Here is a 21,736-nt window from a genome sequence, read left to right on the forward strand (position 1 = left end):
GCTTAGGTCAGAGCTATGGAATATTAAATCATCCATCTCGCCCAGCCCTAATTTGATTGTTATGTTTTAGTTTTACATCAAATGAATTAGATGAACTAAATCGTTTACATACTATATTACCAAAGCACACACATACATACCTAACCCTAAAAATGTTTGTTGCCTGCTAGCTATCAGACAGCATAGAGAGACTTAAATATGGGCTGTGTCGGTATCGGATCGAAATCGGTATCGAATCGGGTATCGAAATTTGATCGGAATCGGATCGGTTTTGAGCTAAAATATCGAAATCGGATCGGAATTGAAAAATCTCGATCGCAGCATCTCTAGTGGCGTGGTTCAGTTTGTGTTTCATTCTACTGCCCTGCAACTAATTATTATTATTTGTGTTGTAAAGAATAGCCATGCTTATCTGTATTCTGAATGCATGTATCCTTTGTGAGGTTTGACAACATTTTAACTGGTTCAACTTCTACATAAATAAATGGCCATGTGGTCATTTTATATAAACTATAAATAGAATTTACAGAAAATATGCTATATCGTGATATATATCGGTATCGGGATATGAAATGACTTGTATCGGGATATGAGACTTTGGTCATATCGCCCAGCCCTAGTTTCAACTACCACACACAGCCTATAATATGATATATACTGTATGTATTAAAAAAAAAAGAAATCGATCTCTGGACATATGAATCGATATCAAAGGATTAAAATAAAAATCGATTAAAAATCGGAGAATCGATTTTTTTAACCGAGCCCTAATTATTATTGCCATTAGGCTATTACGGTACTATTATTGTTGTATGCTCCACTCAGGCATAACGAGTTCCAAAAATATTGTAAACATCTTCATCCTATATTCTTTAAGATGTTAAAACGTCTTTATCCTTCTTTTTCAAATATCTTCTTTTAAACATCTTTATCCACTCTGAAGGACTTCTAATTGTTTTTTTAACACGTCTTTATTATAACTAGCGGGATACCCACCCTGTGTAGTGTATCGAGTAATGTTCAACCCCTATGGACTGTGTCTGCAGCCAGGACAGACAGTTCCACGGCCCCATAAATCTTGTAAAATTATTCGGAAATAGCTCCCCAACAGATACAAAAAAGCCTAGAAAGAGTATTTATCTGACGTTTGTTAGCTACTCCTCAAACCTGCGGGTGGAAATGGTTTATGTCCGATGCGATGTATGTTGAAGCAAGACAATGTTTTAATGTACCTTGAATTTGACAAATAACGACGGGTGGTGCTCACGCAGATCTAAGACCTGGCCATCTTAGCCTCAACGCGAGACTTGTCAGTCAATTCGATTTTTTTTTTTTTGTGAGTGAAATGTTGCATTGTCTCCCCTGATTCTAAGTATAGTCGAATCGCTTGGTTTGAGCAAGTAAAACAATTTTTATAAGCATTTTAAGCAAGGTTTATGGAAAAATGAATGGCGGATGAAATCCCATGAAGAGGGAGAGGGGGTGACTTTGGCACCCCTTTGGCACTCAGACCTGAGCCTACTAAATATTTAATGAACCACTCATGATTGTCAAAACTGTTTTTTATTTTTGAAAATGTCAATGTCATGTAAACATGTTCTTTACTTCAGTGGTGCAATGCTTGTTTGAGCTAAAAATCCACAGCAGAAGCTTTTTCTATTAATTAATAAAGCCTTAAGGTCCTTACACATCAAGAGCGATGCGAATATACGGCACGAAATTGCGATGCGAGTTTTGCCCCACCTGTCAATCACAGCCACAGATGTGTACACGTCGGAAGCGAATTTCTGAAAAATCGACCGTGGTTCGAAAAAATAAACACCGCAATTGGTAAGCACGGTTGCATTGACTAATATAGGTTCGGAAAATATTATTGACGTGCGAATTAATCGCACGAAAAAAACGTGCTCGGTGTGTAAGGACCTTTAGACTTAGAATCAGGGGAGACAATGCAACATTTCACTCACACACGAAAAAATAAATAAAAAGATTTTTTTTTACATATATTTTTTTTTTTCGAATTTCGATTAAAAGTCGACTTTGGCCAGCGAATTTCGAATAGTGTTTTTGCTAGAAATGCCCATCCCTAATTCTGATGAGTCTCGCATTGAGGCTATGTATGGCCATCTGTGTTTTTACAATAGCCGAAATATTCCCATACAGCCGACGTCGTCTTTTTAGATGGGGGGGAAAGTTCAGGGGGGTCCTTGCGTTCTCCTGCTTTATCACACACACACGGTTGTAAACACAGTCAAAGACAGCTCCTCACAGCTGTGCGTCTACCGTCTAGGTAGATATGCAGCAAGGGGGAGGGGCCGCGTAAGCTGCATTCTGCAAGCAATCTGGGCACGTTGTTTTGGGGAAACAGCTGATACCGTGGAGAAGGTATGACGGTATACCTTCAAACCGGAAACCGCTGCATCCCTAACGTCACGCCTCCCCTAAAGTTGGCTCACACCTCCCAGGGGAAGGCGCGCCTCACACTTTGAAAACCGCTGGTCTAAAGTAGTAACTCTACTAAAGTAGAGTGATAAAGTGGACCGATATATCGGTCCACCGATATTATCGGCCGATATTGGCCGATAACCGATATATCGGTATCGGCCGATATGCCGATATGTTTTTATTTTGTATTTTTTAAGTCATGTTGTGTATATTTGATCTTTTTTCTTAATTCGAGTTATATTTTATATTTGTTCTATTTGTGTTAGTATCGGTTGGGCTCTAGTCTAAAGTATATGCCCACATTTTACAGGAATGATTGCTTATAATCTTCCCTCATTCAAAGATGATGATGTCTAAATTCACAGTTTACACTACAGCAATTTATGATGTTGCCATGGACAACATTCCATCATCGCTCCATTTTCATTTTCGATGCTGTCGCTCGTAAAAAAGTATAAACACTACAGCCATTCATCATGATCTAGTTAGCCTACTTACCCATTTCTTCCATCAGTTCAAAGTGATGCAAATATTCCCAGGTTGTTCCAAGTTGATTGCCAAATATGTTTAGAAATATTTGCCTGTTTCCATTCAGTGCACTCACTAAGCTTTTCACCCAAGTCACTGTGTAACTTCCATCCTAACCTGAAAGCTTAAAGTTGCCTGGTTTTTAAGTGCACTGTGGTGGAGAACACTCAACAGACTTATGCTGTCTTCAAATGCTGTTGGAAATATCACTTACTACTAGTAGGGTACACATTAACAAACCAGCAAATTAGCTCTGTTCTGCTCAATTTGTAACCCCCCCCCCCTCCATTAATCAATTAATTAATTAATTAAATCTCTGAACAAAAGCACTTGAATGGTGAGAAGTCAAATTTACTCTGAGCGTGTGAAGGCAGCATCAGACACCAAGTTGTTCCATGACTGTATTCAGAACGCTGTCAAAAGAATATGCCGACATACATGTAAGTGCATGTCTTTCCAGGATGAGAAATTGATTGTGTATTCATATTTAAGAGCCCTAGTTGGGTCTAACCAGAATGCATAAATAGCTCAAAAAACGGACTGCTCATAATATTGCTTCTGTGGTTTGTGAGCTAATCAAACTTGTGTTGTGTTTTCCAAAGATACATGCATCTACCATCCAGGAGTTCCAGTATTCCACGATGCACTGAAGGTAAAACCTATACACACGCACTTTTTTTCTTCAATATTTTATAAAAAATAGAACAATATACGAACAAGACAAAACAAGCTCAGACACAGGAAAAGAAAGAGACAAAGAGAGCGAGAAAAAAAACATCATCGGCATTCAACATTACAATATGGTTTCAGCAGCATAAGGTGCTTATGTGTTTATAAGACCCACGCAAGGGGTCCATGAGACACCAGCCGGGCGAGCCATCCGTCACCCCTAACTTGTCAAAGTAGACCAAAAATGTGTCCCAGATTATGTTCATTTGTACGGATGCACCGATTTATTTTTTCACGTGATCGGCCTCGACCGGTGACCGGCTCCGGTCAGTCCTCCACATAGCCGATTCTGTGCGCAGGTCGGCTTTCCCCTTTTTTTGTTTGGTCAATTACCTGCAGCTGCACGCGTTCACGTGACGTGCGCGCAGCCAAAAGGAAACACACGCCAGCATGTCCTCCTCATAGGGCTGTGCGATTAATCGATTTTGAATCGTAATCGAATTAATTAGTTAGGACGATGTTAAAAAAATGAAAATCGTAAAATCGTTTTTTTTTTTTTTTTTAATTTAAATTTAATTTTCACTTTAACTAGGGTAAGTACGTTACGCGGGGCGGCTCTCTCTCATGTACACATGCTGCTACTTGTGTAAAGTCTCTCTAGAGGCTGTGATACTGGCTACTAAAAACAGCAGCACAATGGACTTATTTCAACACCTCCGACCAAAAAGCAGCTTGTTGCACTGCAGGCTGTAGCCTACAAGATAACGATTGCCACAACACACTCACGCGCGCACACGAACACAGACATTATCACCGGACGATAAAACGTTGCCAGTTCACATAATAACAAAACAACACGTGAGGCCACCGAGTACTGATAGATTGGCTGTATTCATGGCTGCCTCAGCTGACTCACCTGTCCCTGTGTGTCTGAATTTCCCCCTAACTGCTATCGCAGTTCCACGCATTCCTGTTGTGACTTTGTGTTATTCTAGTACAGATATAACTCCGAGCACGGGTGGTCGCTTAGACACTAATATAATTATCTCACGGAGGAACACGCAAATCCACCAGTGTCAAGTTAGCAAGCAACAGCCAGGAAGTTTTTTTTTTTTTTTTTTTTTTTTTTTTTTTTTTTTAACCTTTATTTATACAGGGGGAGTCTCACTGAGAGCAATGCTCTCTTTTTCAGGAGTGCCCTGTTCACATTCACACACACATTCACACCTGGAAGCTGACCAGTACAACCACAGTCTGATCTGCTGGCCACTGATCAGCTCCGCTGGAGCAGTTGGGGTTAAGGGCCTTGCTCAAGGGCACCTCAGTGGTGGTAATGAGGGAGGGGCAAGCGCTGCCTTTTCACTTTCCCCACCCAGATTTATCCTGCCGGTCCCGGGGATTGAACCGACGACCTTCCGGTCACAAGCTCGCTTCTCTAACCATTGGGCCACCACTGCCCAAGTTAAGCATAGCAGCGGCAAGCTAAAACAGGAAGTTGAGTTGTTCTACCTTCAGCTCTGCAGGGCAACAAATGTTTAGAGAAGTATAATAGTATAATAAATCGAAATCGAAAATCGAGTTTTGAGAGAAAAAATCGTCAATTTTAGTTTTAGGCAAAATCGCACAGCCCTACCTCCTCATTGTGGAAATTTTACAGTTTGTCACACATGCAAGTTGAAAATAAGCCGTGGAGGAGCAGGGTACGTTGCCGAGTCCCGCTCGGCTGGAGTCCACTCCAGTCTGAGCGGCTCGCTTCACCTCACCGGCCCCTCTCTCTCCCCGGCCACAGCGCAACACAGCCGGCTTGGCGAAGTGAAGGTAGGCTACTATGGAGCCTTGTGTCCAGGTTACATTCCCCGACCAGCTGCAGTGCACATCACCGCTGCCTGCTGCAGATCAGCTGCTGCTGCTATCTGTCAGTCACGTTGTAACGTGGATACAGGAGAGGACTATTTGTTTCGTATTGCAAATAGAACGACAAACATAATAATAAAACGCATTGGACCAGTGTGCAAGCTTTACTGTGCGTGATGATTTTTTTTAACTCATTTCCTCATCTACTCAAGAACAGCCAAATCCACAACTGTAGAGTGGGCATGGCTTCGAAGGTCTCGGCTCCAGACCTATAGGCTATAAACTCCTTGTCCATGGATAACATTTTGATGTTTATTTTTATTTTATTAGTTTATTTGGCAGGGACATATACAAAAAAAACATTAAACCCCATAGGGGAAGAGATGCTTTGTAACAGATTTAGCCATAGGCTACTTTCCATCTGGAGCCCCTGTTCTGTTGCACCTTTTTTCTTTTGGAAAAGTAAATACATGATCATTAGATAGCTGTGGGATATACTGGAATTAATTGTTTTATATTGTATTTAGAACAAAAAGGGAAGCACGCACATCTCCGTGAAAATTTACAGGTGCTGGACTCAAAAATACACACCATAAAAGAAGAGGAAGTCCGCACACTGTATATTGTATTTACACAAAAAAGAAAAGCTCTGTCCAGTAACCTGGAACAATTTTATTAGCCAGGCCGGACGCATTATGGATCCGGGTTGTCCGTACGTACGTATGTCCGTCCGTACGATGTTTGTTAATGCGATATCTGAGGAACGCCTTGACGGAATTTCATCAAATTTGCCTCAAACATCGACTTAGACGGATGATCTGATTAGATTTTGGTGGTCAAAGGTCAAGGTCACTGTGACCTCTCGAACGCCATTTTCAAGCTTGTTAACGCAATATCTCAGGAATGCCTTGACGGAATTTAATCAAACTTGTCTCAAACATCGACTTGGACTCAAGGATGAACTGATTAGATTTTCGTGGTCAAAGGTCAAGGTCACTGTGACCTCACAGATGCCATTCCCAAGTTCATTAAAGCGATATCTCAAGAACGGCTTGATGGAATTCCTGCCAATTTGGCTAAAACGCCCACTTGGGCGCAAGGATGAACGGATTACATTTTGGTGGTCAAAGGTCAAGGTCACTGTGACCTCTCCAACGCCATTTTCAAGCTTGTTAACGCCATATCTCAGGAATGCCTTGACGGAATTTCATCAAATTTGCCTCAAACATTAACTTGGCTTCAAGGATGAACTGATTACATTTTGGTGTTCAAACTTCAAGGTCACTGTGACCTCACGAACGCCATTCCTAAGTTGGTTAACGCAATATCTCAAGAGCGGCTTGATAGAATTTCTTCTGATTTGGCTCAAACATCGACTTGGACGCAAGGATGAACTGATTCCATTTTGGTGGTCAAAGTTCAAGGTCACTGTGACCTCACACACCCAATTTCCAAGCTCTGTCACGCAACATCTCAGGAGCGCCTTGACGGATTTTCTTCCAATTTGCCTCAAATGGCGATTTGGACTCAAGAATGAACTAATGGCGGAGGCATAAGTCCGAGTTGCAGTCGTTCTAGTTTTGAGATGTTTTTGAGTGAGATCGTCATACCTCATGCAAATGATAAGAAATGTGACATGAATCTTAATTTTCTATTAAAGCAAAGTAAAAAAATAAAAACGTCAAAAAATATCCCATCAATTATTGTTCTTAGAAAGAAAATCGGTATCGGCAAGTCAGACTATTCAAAAATCGGAAATCGGAACCGGCCAAGAAAATGTCAATCGGTGCATCTCATTTGCATGTGCTTCAAAGGTGTGAATCTTGGATCGAACATAATTTCTGATTTGCAGGAATCTGAGCCTGTTCGTGCCGGGCACACACACACAGTTAATCAGAATCAGAATCACTTTTATTGCCACAGTATGCAAGTTACATACGAGGAATTTGTCTTAGTGTCTGTATGCAGCGTAGCGGTCACATCAATATACAGAGATAAGAAGTAGGAAGATAACTAAAGACAATCACAAAGTTGCAAGTGCAATCAAATCGAGTAAATATATACAATATGTACATGAGTGGTGAAGTGTTCTGTGGATAATACATGAATTTACGTTGGATTTACATGAGATTTACAGACTGAGTTAAATAGGCAGTGGATTTACCGTAAATTCCGGACTATAAGGCGCACCGGTGTATAAGCCGCACCTTCAAAGTTGACTATTTTTTTCTTATATAAGCCGCACCGGACTATAAGCCGCGGGTGTTTTAATGGTATTTTTTGTTTTTTTTTACAGTGCACACAGTGTCCGCGGTGTGGTGAAAAGAGGGCAAGAGAGGAAATTAAAACAGAAGTGGATTTATAGTTAGAAAGAGTGCTAAAGAAGAGAGAATTCCGTTTTTTATTTTTTTATTTTAGTTACTCACAGTACTATTGACCAGTCCAACTCAAAAGATATTCGGCAGTTTCACTTTGAGCTCTTGTTCCGCCGCTGTCCATCAATGGTTATGACGAGTCTCGCTGGGTAAAGTACGCCAAAGCGATATCCATTGACTTTAACCTTTTCGATGATGCTGTTGTATGTTGCGCGTTTCTGTTGCACCAACGCGGAGAGGTCCTGCCGGACGAAAAAGCGCGTACCCTCCCAGGTGAGGGGCTTCTTCCCCGCAGCCTGGAGGATGAGTTGACGGTCGGGCCAGCGGAGTAGGCAGATGAAGATGGCCCTCGGTGGCAGGCCGGGGTCTGGACGTGGCCGAGGCGCCCGGTGTGCCCTGTCCACCTCTGGTGGTTTCTCGCCTTCCTTCAGGTCCAGGATGTAACACAGGATTTTGCCACGAAAGCGTCCATGTCACCAATCTCAGCTCCCTCTTTTACATTGATCAGGCGAATGTTATTTCTTTTACTCCTGCTGATTAAGTCATCAACCTGCGTGTGCAGGGTTTCGATTTGTTTTTGCATTTTATCCACTTTCGGACTCACTGTGTTGTTTTTGTCCTCCAGTGCGCTGATGCGCTTTTCCGCATTAGAAACTCTGTTCACGGTTGCCATTTCTTTAGTGAGTGAGTGGATGGACTTCTGCACGTTTTCAAACTTGTTTTCAAGCTGCTCAAACCTCTGAGCGATGTCGGACTTAATCGATAGTGTTTCACGGAGTAAAAGTTTAGCCCAAGCCGTGTATCTCCAGCCTCCAGCAGGTGAGTCATTTCCTCATTCATGGCGGTGATTGCTTCGTCTTTTTCTTTCTGCTTACCTGTGTTGTGTTATGTTATGTTATGTTATGTTGTTAAAAGAGGGCAAGAGAGGAAATTAAAACAGAAGTGGATTTATAGTTAGAAAGAGTGCTAAAAAAGAGAGATTTTTTTTTTTTTTTTTGAAAAAATCCATAGATAAGCCGCACCGTTATATAAGCCGCAGGGGCCAAAAAAGGCCAAAAAACGGGAAAAAAGCCGCGGCTTATAGTCCGGAATTTACGGTACATGAATTTACAGTCGGAGTTAAATAAGAGTTTACATTGAATGTACATGAAATTTACAGGCTAAGTTAAATAGGCATTAAATGTCCAGGGAATTTACATGAATTTACAGTCCCAGTTAAACAGGCATTACATTAGATATGAGTTCCAGTTTTATGGGGGGGGTTCAGTCAGAACATGATGTCAGCTGGTCGACTCAGCAGTAGTCGTGTTTCCATTACCATCAGAAATGCGCAAAATCTAAATATCGCAATAGAAAGTGGGTAATGGAAACACATAAATTTCGAAAAACCTCCCAAATATCGCAAAAGGTTTTTGCGCTCTCATGAGGTGGTTTTTCAGACGTGTCGATATAGCAGTTTATCGCAAAAGTGTAATGGAAACGCATTTTTCGCATTTGCATGTCATGTGACCCATCTTCTCCTTTGGAAAATGAAAGGAAATGAGGGAGAAAGGGTTCGATACGCCGTGGCAAAACCTCCGCAGCAAGTGGAAAACTTTTAAGCAACGCTACCTAGCAGAAAGACGAGTGTTGTGCAAAAGCGGAGCTGGGGAAAATAGATCATGTTTAATGACAGAAACGGTCCATGGTGACAGGCTGCCTGTCTGTGTGCGCGCAGTTGTAGGCTACCTTTTTTCCTCTGCCTCTCGCGCTCACTGCATTCACTGCAGCCAGCAATATGTTGACACTCATTTTCTTTTGAATTGATAATCAGGCTCGTTTATATGCGTTGTAACTTCATGTGGTGATTTGCATTGACCATTGGTTGGATTTGAGCATGCAGGGGACGGGATATGGAGCAGATCCCCGTGCGTAATCACTGTGGCAGCTGCTGCAACGGGGAATCACTCAAACGCAACTTCAATGGAAACGCCTACAAGTCGCAATTGTACATTGTCGAAGTTGTAGAAATATCGCAATTATTTTGCGAAAAACTGTAATGGAAACACAGCTATTGACTCAATGCCATGTCTCTGTCACCTTCTCCAGGGCTGGTCCTGCTGCAAGAGAAGAACGACTGACTTTTCAGACTTCCTCAGCATTGTTGTAAGTTGCATACAGGTTTAAAGGAACACTCAACCAGCTTTGTATCATTAGAACATCAGTAGTATATCAGAAAACTGTAAACTGTTTTGAAGTCTGTCATTTAATTTGACAGTTATTGAGTGTTAAAGTGTGGACCAGTGACATCACTGGTCCACACTAACTCAAATTAATAACTCATTAACTCAAATCAACTCTCAATAACTGTCAAACTAGATGAATGATGAATAGTTTGACAGTTATTGAGAGTTGATTTGAGTTAATGAGTACAATACGATGTACCCCCCTCACACACACACAGATATATACGATGTACCCCCCTCACTCACACACACATATACGATGTACCCCCCTCACACACACACACATATATACGATGTACCCCCCTCACACACACACACACATATACGATGTACCCCCCTCACACACACACACACATATACTGTACGATGTACCCCCCTCACACACACACACACATATACGATGTACCCCCCTCACACACACACACACACACACATATACGATGTACCCCCCTCACACACACATATACGATGTACCCCCCTCACACACACACACACATATACGATGTACCCCCTCACACACACACACACATATACGATGTACCCCCCTCACCAGTGGCGTGCCTGACCAAGTTGGTGCCCTAGGCAAGATTTGTGCTGGTGCCCCCCCCCCAAAGAAAATATAATACAAATTATATCGCAGCTAATTCCACCACTGCAGTGCAGGCTCAGAATCGACTTTTAGGTAGGGGGTGCAGTAAGGAAGGGACTCTCGGTGCTGCCCGCGAGGGCAGCGGCGAAGAAAATTTGACGTTTTTTGGACTTTCATCCATATTTAGAAGAATATTTAATTTTAAATTAACATTAGGATTATACTGTTGTGATGTCATTATTCAGTATCTTCTCCTTTTCTCACTCACTTTCATATAAGCACCTGCTCTCCCTTTAGTCGTTTTACACTACAACAGACAGAAACACAGGCATAAACACTGAACTTATTATTATTATTATGGAAAACCAGATTATGATGAAAATCAAACACTTTTGAAGAGAGAGCGTATGAAATAAGATTAGAGCTGGGAAGCACAAACTGTTTAATGCATTTTGTTGGTGGTATAAACACAAGATAGCCAAATCCAACAATTTCGAAAATCCCATTTCTTGCCACCAGGGGGTGCTGCAGCACCCTCAGCACCCACCTTCCAGCTCCCTTGGGCTTCCCCCACTCTGGGAAAAAGCTCCGAGCAGGTAGAAGGGGGCGCGGCCGCGCAGGGGGTGGGGTGGTATGGATTAGGGACCGTGGTGAAAGTGCTGCAGCCCAGGCAGCCAGAAAGCCAGAATTAGAAAAATGATTTCACTATTATTTAAAGACTTAAGACATTGTTGTGCTTATTTTTTGTCTACTATTGTAAAATGATAGTAGGCCTATTATCATGAAAAAGTATTTGTAAAAAAAAAAAAAAAAATTGTTTTGTTTTTTGTTTTACCTTCTCTGGCGCCCCCAACGGCTCATTCGCCCCTAGCATTTGCCTAGTTCGCCTAATGGACGGCACGCCACTGCCCCTCACACACACACACATATACGATGTACCCCCCTCACACACACACAGAGTTGGCCTGCACCCCTGCTCAAGGGTCTTCATGCTGACCAGAGCATGTGAGCGAGGTGATAAATAATTACCGCTCCTCGCTCACGGAGCGGCCCTTTCCACCCGCTCCAGACCGCTCCGCTCCAGACTGCTCCGCTCCAGACCGCTCCGCTCCAGACCGCTCCCCGCTCCATACAGATTTCACCCGCTTGCACTCACCGCTCTGCTCCGCTCAAAAGAATAAAAGAGATAAAAGGCCAGGGTGTTTTAATTTGAGTTTAAACGCCTGGGCAATGGGCATTGCTCACTACAAATCACATGAGCTCAGCAGAGTCGGCTGCATGTTCGTTTCTCTTCCTTCTCGTCTCGCAGCAGCTGGCAAGAAAATAGTGGGTGTGCACACGGCCACACACCGATGCATTCTGGTTCGAACATGTTGTGATCGAAACTGGAGCGGGACTGAGCGGGTGATCGGTGCCGCTCCAACTTTCGCTCCGCTACCGCTCTGGTCCCCGCTCACCGCTCAAGCCAAAATCCCCCCGCTCCGCTCCACGCTCCACTCCGCTCACATGCTCTGATGCAGACTGAAATGGTCATGTTTCTATTGTCTATTGTCTTCACACAGACTGACTAGCACCTTTGCTGTTAGTCATATCAGCATGAACTCTCATTGTTCTGGAGTCCAACACAGTGATGTAATGCTGCTGTTCCCCCCCTTAGGGTTGTACAAAAGGTCCCCACAACAAAGAGAAGCCCCCCGAGCCGGTGAAACCTGAAGTGACGTCGGAGAAGAACGACGCCGATGACCAAAAAACAAAGTTTAACGGGTACATCATCTCCGCACCGAAGCCTCTGGAGGCCATCTGCAGACCGAGGTAGTGCCGTTGTTGTATAATGTGATAATTAGTCATGTGACCCTGATGTATTTAACACACCTGTGTGTGGGCACGTCATGTGACCCTGATGTATTTAACACACCTGTGTGTGGGCACTCATGGCGTTATGAGTGAACCTGACGACGCTACCCGCGAAACGCGTTGTTCACTAAATAAATCTCAGTAATAATCTCAATGTGCGGTGGTTAATTTCTTCATTTTATTTATGATGTTCCTGCAAGTGACCAGCAGCACCTGATCATTCTACTGCAGGCTGTGCGTGGAGAGAATCCTCTTCACTGTAGTGCCGTTTTATTTGGCAGTTCCCCTTTCTTTTCTTACTTAAAGACCCCCTAAAGTCATGTTTCAAGATGTGTATAAGATACTCCACTTTGAATAATTTGTCGGATGGTTTTTCCCACAAAAAAGTTTAAATTATCTTGTTAAAATCCTTAAAATGACTTCCCCTCCTTCTCCCTCATTTAAAAATCCAAAGCAACCAATCAGGGTTATCTAGAACATAACTAGCCAATCACAGTATTCAACACAGGCTTTCAACACATTCTCACTCATGACAAAGTGACGACAAGGGTTCCTCACCGATCTGCAGGATATGACGAGTTGGGAGTGAGAATGTCTTGGGGCTTTAAAGGGATACGCCAACATTTTGAGAGTTTAGGCCATTTGTCATATTGTCGATATCAAAACTAGAATGTACATGGCTTAATTTTCAATCTGCATGCCAGACAAACAGCGGTAGAGCCCTGGCTGCTACTTAGCGCTACAATGGTAGTGAATGGTACAAATGTCATTTTGCCTTTTGAGACCCCCACAAAGCTCAGATTGTAACTAGAACCCTGCTCATGTGATTGTTGTAGTGCCGATGAGCCCATGGTGAGGATGCAGCAGAAGATCTCAGACTCTCTGAAGCAGGCTCTGGAGAAACTGAAGCTGACTGACAACACAGCAGAGAAGAGAGGTGAGGACTAGAGGTCTGCTACCCGACCCGGACCCGACGGGACCCAAGACCAGATGGTCGGGTAGGGCCTGGTTTTTAAATACACAATTAGGGCTCGACTGTCTCGGGCACAGGCTGGGCTAGGGCCCAAATCTTAGGCCTGTGCAGTGAGGACAGGGTCTCTAGTGAGGACAGAGCTTCTCCCTCTCCTCTCCTCCTTCCCTAGTGCAGGGTCTCTAGTGAGGACAGAGCTTCTCCCTCTCCTCTCCTCCTTCCCTAGTGCAGGGTCTCTAGTGAGGACAGAGCTTCTCCCTCTCCTCTCCTCCTTCCCTGTGCAGGGTCTCTAGTGAGGACAGAGCTTCTCCCTCTCCTCTCCTCCTTCCCTGTGCAGGGTCTCTAGTGAGGACAGAGCTTCTCCCTCTCCTCTCCTCCTTCCCTGTGCAGGGTCTCTAGTGAGGACAGAGCTTCTCCCTCTCCTCTCCTCCTTCCCTAGTGCCATTACATTTCCTTCGCCCATTGCCTCTGACTCCCGGACTCAGTCACATAATGTTACCATCCGTGGTGTGAGGTGCCGCGGGTATAAAGGTGTTTCTTACCCTGTTTCCAATGTCGTATCGCAAATGTTAAAGGTCCCATTCCGTGCAAAAGCTGTTTTTACTTGTAAATGCATATATACTGCTGTCAGCCCTCCCTGTAATGAGTGGTCACAACCTCAGAACTGCCACAGTTGGATTTGTCCCTATCCAGCTTCCCCCTGCAGTCTCCTCCAAGCCACACCCCCAAACGCTTTGTTTGCCCAGAGGGGAATTGGGACGTCACTAGCTTCCTCCTGCATACTGCGCGGGTCTCTCTCACACAAGCTACCTGCACCATTTAGTCTATAGCCACAAAATTAACACTTCTAGCTGGAGCGACGCCAACTGTACGTGATCCAGCAACTGCAGAGGTGCATTCGGTAAGTCTAGGCATTTTGAGATGTCCTCTTTAGCGTAGTACCGTTAAGTTAACGATAACTCGCAACCTAGCGTGCTGGTCCACAGACGCTAATCTGATTGGCCGCTGGGAGCCTGGGGCGGGCTCTCCCTCAGCGGCCAATGGGAACTGTTAGTTCTGAATATATTATAGAAACAGGCCATTCTTGGGAAGCGACGAGATGAGGAAGTGAGAACTCCGTCACAACAAACGGGGTTGCTATATTTTCGACAGATTAATCCAGAATCATGTTTTATGGACCAGAGACACACGTTTTTAAGAGGTTACAGCTGCACGAATTGGGACCTTTAAGATATTCACATGCTCTTACAGATGTCTGATTTTTTTGTTGGGGTGTTGATATTCCATTGTGAAACAACAATTTAAATCCAGTATTTCGACTGCCAGGTGCCGAATTTACAACAGTGTGTGTTTGACATTACTATCATGGTGCACTGCTTGCATGCGGCGGGCAAACAACACTGAAGTCAGACGTATACGGCGGCGCAGTGAACAATAAATCCAACCTGGGAAGCAAAACGCGACATGAAAAACTCAAACTACCAAAGTGCCTATCGGCACTGGGCCGCCTCCCCTCTCCTAAATTAGGCACCTGGCTGTCGAAATACTGGATTTAAACAGATGTTTCAAAATGGAATATAATTTCAACACCCCTACTACGTAGGGCTGCCACGATTATCGCATTGGTCACGCCCACCGCAGGGTCAGGCTGATTATAGCATAATCAGGGTTTTTTTCGTTCTTTTTTTTTTGCTTGTAGAAGTTGTGATCTGAAATAAATCCAATATTAGTTTTTAAATAATCATAATTGTGTAGCATATTTTTTCCCATGTCATGTGTTGGAAATTTCCACTCACCAATTGGCAGTTTTCTGATCTGAGAAAGTGCTTTGATCTGCTGGCTGCGATGAAAAGGGGGAAGCGCTGACAGAAAAATATATATACTTAGAAATCTCAAACGAATTACTGTACTGTGTAGTGTAAAATAATCAGCAGAAACTAATATAAAAAGCTCAGAACGAAAATGTGTTGCTGGTGAACGAATTTCCCCTTTCAAGAGCGCACCACTCAGCCGCGCCTACCTCACTCCACAGTCTGCAAGACACAAGAAAGACAGGTTGGGAGGAAAATAAACCATTCAAGCCGTTTGCAGCACAAACACATCTGGTGTTCGTGATTTTGCTCGTTTAATTCATTGATATGCACGAACGATTAATTAATAACCATCGTGGGCACTTATCACCCAATAGAATGCAGCAGCATCTCCTTGTTGCATTTTCAAACTGGCAGATGGGGGAAAAGAAACGATTAAACTTTTACTTGTTTACTCACCAATTAGGCTCTCTTCCAAATAATACAGCCATGTAACTACGTCAATTCATGAAATTATTAAATAGCACAGGGACCATTTACATGGTTTGTAAAAGTGCCATTTAACCACCCGCCCGCTCACTGCATGATCCGGAACATGAGCTTGTCGTGGGCTGGAATGCTGACCAATATAGCCTACAGCAAAGTCATATACTCTTATTATTATTATTGACAACACTGGAATAAAGATAGACTATAGATAAAGAATATACTAAATCAGTGGTTCCCAACCTACGGTACGCGTACCGTAGGTGGTACTTGCGCCCCCTGCTGGTGGTACTTGGAAGGCTCTGTGAAAAAAAAAAAAAAAAAAAAAATTGTGCAAAATCCATGGTGGTCATTAGTAGTAGTTTTCAAACATGTGAAAGTGAAATAATAATAATAATTATTAATATTATTGGCAGTGTTTCTCAAGGTAGGTGGTACTTGCGCCCCCCCCCTGCTGGTGGTACTTGATCCCTGGAATCCCAATGTTTAAATTATGAAATAAACCCAACTTTAAAATCAATTGTAAAACATGTTTATCTATCAAAATAATACTACGAATGAAAATAAACTTGTGATCATTGAAATTGAGGTTTATTTTGTTGTCTTGAGATTTAGAAACAAATATTTGTTTCTGACGGACACTATACCTGTTGCGCATGCACAATTACCTGCCCGCCCCGCATGGTACACAAGTGGTGAACAAAGACGAGGAGGGATGCTAAAGTGGATGAAAACGGGAGGGAATCGTAAAAGAGCTGTAGTAGAGGAGAGCAGCAACGATGAAGCACAAGGAGGTGAAGACAGCAGTCAACCCAGCACAAGTGCAGCTGCTGCAGGTTGCACATAGGCTGCAGGTTGGAATAAATTTGCCTCCTGCGTGAACTGTGCATAGCTGAATAGACTGTATTTTAACGTCGGTCATATGGTGGTACTTGGAGAGCCAACTACTTTCTCAGGTGGTACTTGGTGTAAAAAGGTTGGGAACCACTGAACTAGATGAATAAATGCATCGAAAATCTGAAATGTGTCAATTTACACTCTCTCTCTGTCTCCCACTCCAGAGGAGGATAGCGACGAGATCAAGATTGGAACATCCTGTAAAAATGGAGGGTGTACTAAAGTAGGTGAATGTATTTTTGTGTAACAAGGCAAACGTTCAGGAATTTATTCTGGGGTGAAAATGCATGTCTGTCCTAGATTTGCTCAGATATTTACTACTACTTGCACAATTGATTGCACACCTTATTATAACATTTTCTTTCATTTATTATGCTGGTCCAATCCACCGTTTCCCAGTGCTATTTGTATTTTTAACATAGAAAATTATCTATTGCAATCTTTTAAACCTCACATGTGTCGTCTTCTCCAGAATTTTGATGGACCTGCAACCAATTCGGATGTGTGCTCTTACCATTCTGGATTTCCTATCTTCCATGAAGGGTCAGTACTGGGCTCATAATTATATAGAGAGAATACATGTAAATGTTTACCTCGTCAGCCCTGTTAATTTCCATATGGTTTCGTTTTAATGTCCAAACTCACCAATAGCGAGCACACTCAATCCCAACGTTCAATTTAGGTGCAAGGCCAAAATAAATCAGCTTCTATCTATATTAAAAGGGAGCAAGTGGGCAATGTTTGTTTAAATTTTTGTGCCGGCCACAGCTATGCCGTTTTACGTGCGATCGGGCTGAAACTTTCAGGGGGTGTAAAGAGCACCCGTGTGGGTGACCTGATGGAGCCGGGTTTTTTTAGATGATTGCCCTAATTACCTAATGTGAGGTCATCAGTGATGATGTCATCAGTGATGTCATCCTTCCTGGCTGAGGCTATACGTTCAGTGATGATGTCATCAGTGATGTCATAGAGCAGGCGAGGCCACGTAGCACCGAGCTGTGTATGCGATGCACAGTGAACAAGCTGCAGGGCGGGCGAGGCCGCGACCCGCGCAGCGGTCGAGCCTAGGAATCGCGCGCTTGCTAGTAAGTAAAAAAGGACGCAGGCCAGCACTCTAGATGTCCTTTCAATGTATGTATGTAATGTCAAAAACTGTTGCAAAAAAAGCTATGTATACAGTACATATACGGTAATACTCTTACCATAGAAAATACGTAATCTGAACTAACTGCAGGTCAGGTTGGCCAGCTTCACTTGAATTGTTTAATATTATTAGACTGATATCCTTGGCAGTCACTAAGTCGCTCTTTTAACCTTCTGTTTGGATTTTGTAATATAAGGACGTTCTTGGTGCAGAGTGTGATTGGAGAGCATTTCTGACTGGGCCTTGATTTTCTATGACAGATTGTATTTTAGATGTATTTTCTATGGTAAGATTACATATTTTCTATGGTAAGAGTGTTATACATAATACTCCTTTTTTGCAACCGTATTTCATACATTTTTTGTATAACACTTTATTGAATTATTGAATGTATTATGTAATTTCCGTCTTACACAGCACAACACTGATGAAGGCTTCGTGCTGAAACGCATCCGTTGTAGTGTTATTGTCTGTCCCAGAAGCCGATTAAACATTGACAGGACATATGGTTTGGTTTCCCATGTGTACCGTAAATTCCGGACTATAAGACGCACCGGTCTATAAGCCGCACCTTCAAAGGTGACTATTTTTTTCTTCTATAAGCCGCACCGGTCTATAAGCCGCGGGTGTTTTGATGTTTAATTACCATATGTAAGGCTTCGTGCACAGAGGGGATTGTCGGGAAACAGATGGCTGTTTGGGGAAGCTCCCATTTATTAACATTTCAACAAAACAAAAGTCAGGTCACTAATCCCCAGACAAAATCACACATTGTGGTATTTTTTGTTTTTTTTACAGTGCACACAGTGTCCGCGGTGTGGTGAAAAGAGGGCAAGAGAGGAAATTAAAACAGAAGTGGATTTATAGTTAGAAAGAGTGCTAAAGAAGAGAGAATTCCGTTTTTTATTTTTTTATTTTAGTTACTCACAGTACTATTGACCAGTCCAACTCAAAAGATATTCGGCAGTTTCACTTTGAGCTCTTGTTCCGCCGCTGGGCACACAGTGTCCGCGGTGTGGTGAAAAGAGGGCAAGAGAGGAAATTAAAACAGAAGTGGATTTATAGTTAGAAAGAGTGCTAAAGATAGTCCGGTCTGGTTATGACGAGTCTCGCTGGGTACAGTACGCCAAAGCGATATCCATTGACTCGATGATGCTGTTGTATGTTGCGCGTTTCTGTTGCACCAACGCGGAGAGGTCCTGCCGGACGAAAAAGCGCGTACCCTCCCAGGTGAGGGGCTTCTTCCCCGCAGCCTGGAGGATGAGTTGACGGTCGGGCCAGCGGAGTAGGCAGATGAAGATGGCCCTCGGTGGCAGGCCGGGGTCTGGACGTGGCCGAGGCGCCCGGTGTGCCCTGTCCACCTCTGGTGGTTTCTCGCCTTCCTTCAGGTCCAGGATGTAACACAGGATTTTGCCACAAAAGCGTCCATGTCACCAATCTCAGCTCCTCTTTTACATTGATCAGGCGAATGTTATTTATTTTACTCCTGCTGATTAAGTCATCAACCTGCGTGTGCAGGGTTTCGATTTTGCATTTTATCCATTTTCGGACTCACTGTGTTGTTTTTGTCCTCCAGTGCGCGGATGCGCTTTTCCGCATTATAAACTCTGTTCACGGTTGCCTTAGTTTCTTTAGTGAGTGAGTGGATGGACTTCTGCACGTTTTCAAACTTGTTTTCAAGCTGCTCAAAACCTCTGAGCGATGTCGGACTTAATCGATAGTGTTTCACGGAGTAAAAGTTTAGCCCAAGCGTGTATCTCCAGCCTCCAGCAGGTGAGTCATTTCCTCATTCATGGCGTGATTGCTTCGTCTTTTTCTTTCTGCTTACCTGTGTTGTGTTATGTTATGTTATGTTATGTTGTTAAAAGAGGGCAAGAGAGGAAATTAAAACAGAAGTGGATTTATAGTTAGAAAGAGTGCTAAAAAAGAGAGATTTTTTTTTTTTTTTTGGAAAAAATCCATAGATAAGACGCACCGTTATATAAGCCGCAGGGGGGCAAAAAAGGCCAAAAAACGGGAAAAAAGCCGCGGCTTATAGTCCGGAATTTACGGTAATTAGCAATGGGAGATGTTCTTTGGGGAATGTAAAAGAGACACTGGTATGTTTGCTATTCTGAGTGACAACTGACAAGTGATGATTGATTGATTGATTGCTTTGAAACTAAAGGCTGCAAGTCTTTCCCTGTGTCTCCAGGATGAAGTACTGGACCTGTTGTAAGAGGAAAACATCTGATTTTAACACCTTCCTGTCTCAAGAGGGCTGCACCAAGGGGACACATGTCTGGAGGAAAAAAGACACGGTAGGTGTGGCTGGGTGTGTAAGCACTGAGAACCTGAACTTTGACTCCATCTAGTGGTTGGTGATGCACACTGTTACCACAGTGGACAGTGGTCTGACGGTGGTGGATAATGACTGAATGAATTTAATATTTCTATAGTATACTATATACTAAATATTGGTTCAAATGTGGGTTATGTGAAATGTCCTTGCAGGGTAAAAAAGTGGTTCCGTGTCGGTTTGACTGGCACCAGACCGGAGGGCAGGTCATCATCTCTATCTATGCCAAGAACTCTATCCCAGAGCTAAGCTACGTGGAGGCTAACAGCACCACGGTAAGAACTCTATCCCAGAGCTAAGCTACGTGGAGGCTAACAGCACCACGGTAAGAACTCTATCCCAGAGCTAAGCTACGTGGAGGCTAACAGCACCACGGTAAGAACTCTATCCCAGAGCTAAGCTACGTGGAGGCTAACAGCACCACGGTAAGAACTCTATCCCAGAGCTAAGCTACGTGGAGGCTAACAGCACCACGGTAAGAACTCTATCCCAGAGCTAAGCTACGTGGAGGCTAACAGCACCACGGTAAGAACTCTATCCCAGAGCTAAGCTATGTGGAGGCTAACAGCACCATGGTAAGAACTCTATCCCAGAGCTAAGCTATGTGGAGGCTAACAGCACCACGGTAAGAACTCTATCCCAGAGCTAAGCCACGTGGAGGCTAACAGCACCACGGTAAGAACTCTATCCCAGAGCTAAGCTACGTGGAGGCTAACAGCACCACGGTAAGAACTCTATCCCAGAGCTAAGCTATGTGGAGGCTAACAGCACCACGGTAACAACTCTATCCCAGAGCTAAGCTACGTGGAGGCTAACAGCACCACGGTAACAACTCTATCCCAGAGCTAAGCTACGTGGAGGCTAACAGCACCACGGTAACAACTCTATCCCAGAGCTAAGCTACGTGGAGGCTAACAGCACCACGGTAAGAACTCTATCCCAGAGCTAAGCTATGTGGAGGCTAACAGCACCATGGTAAGAACTCTATCCCAGAGCTAAGCTATGTGGAGGCTAACAGCACCACGGTAATAACTCTATCCCAGAGCTAAGCTACGTGGAGGCTAACAGCACCACGGTAAGAACTCTATCCCAGAGCTAAGCTACGTGGAGGCTAACAGCACCACGGTAAGAACTCTATCCCAGAGCTAAGCTACGTGGAGGCTAACAGCACCACGGTAAGAACTCTATCCCAGAGCTAAGCTACGTGGAGGCTAACAGCACCACGGTAAGATCTCTATCCCAGAGCTAAGCTACGTGGAGGCTAACAGCACCACGGTAAGAACTCTATCCCAGAGCTAAGCTACGTGGAGGCTAACAGCACCACGGTAAGAACTCTATCCCAGAGCTAATCTACGTGGAGGCTAACAGCACCACGGTAAGAACTCTATCCCAGAGCTAAGCTATGTGGAGGCTAACAGCACCACGGTAAGAACTCTATCCCAGAGCTAAGCTACGTGGAGGCTAACAGCACCACGGTAAGAACTCTATCCCAGAGCTAAGCTACGTGGAGGCTAACAGCACCACGGTAAGAACTCTATCCCAGAGCTAAGC

The 21,736-nt window shown here is 43.7% G+C and overlaps 1 protein-coding gene across 1 annotated transcript in view; it reads left to right on the forward strand.

Annotated features, from left to right (window-relative positions):
- The window catches only part of chordc1b (cysteine and histidine-rich domain (CHORD) containing 1b), a gene marked incomplete at its 5' end in the record, with an annotated part of 61,638 nt that overhangs the window by 22,746 nt on the left and 17,156 nt on the right, over window positions 1-21,736 (forward strand). The window contains 8 exons of the mRNA XM_083638995.1: window positions 3,576-3,625; window positions 9,960-10,016; window positions 12,343-12,497; window positions 13,376-13,476; window positions 16,868-16,926; window positions 17,176-17,246; window positions 20,042-20,147; window positions 20,341-20,460. Coding sequence (XP_083495121.1) covers window positions 3,576-3,625; window positions 9,960-10,016; window positions 12,343-12,497; window positions 13,376-13,476; window positions 16,868-16,926; window positions 17,176-17,246; window positions 20,042-20,147; window positions 20,341-20,460 — 719 coding nt within the window. The remainder of the gene's footprint in view (window positions 1-3,575; window positions 3,626-9,959; window positions 10,017-12,342; window positions 12,498-13,375; window positions 13,477-16,867; window positions 16,927-17,175; window positions 17,247-20,041; window positions 20,148-20,340; window positions 20,461-21,736) is intronic.

This window comes from Poromitra crassiceps, assembly GCF_964638095.1.
Source record: "Poromitra crassiceps genome assembly, chromosome: 1".
In the NCBI taxonomy this organism is placed as follows: Eukaryota; Metazoa; Chordata; class Actinopteri; order Beryciformes; family Melamphaidae; genus Poromitra; species Poromitra crassiceps.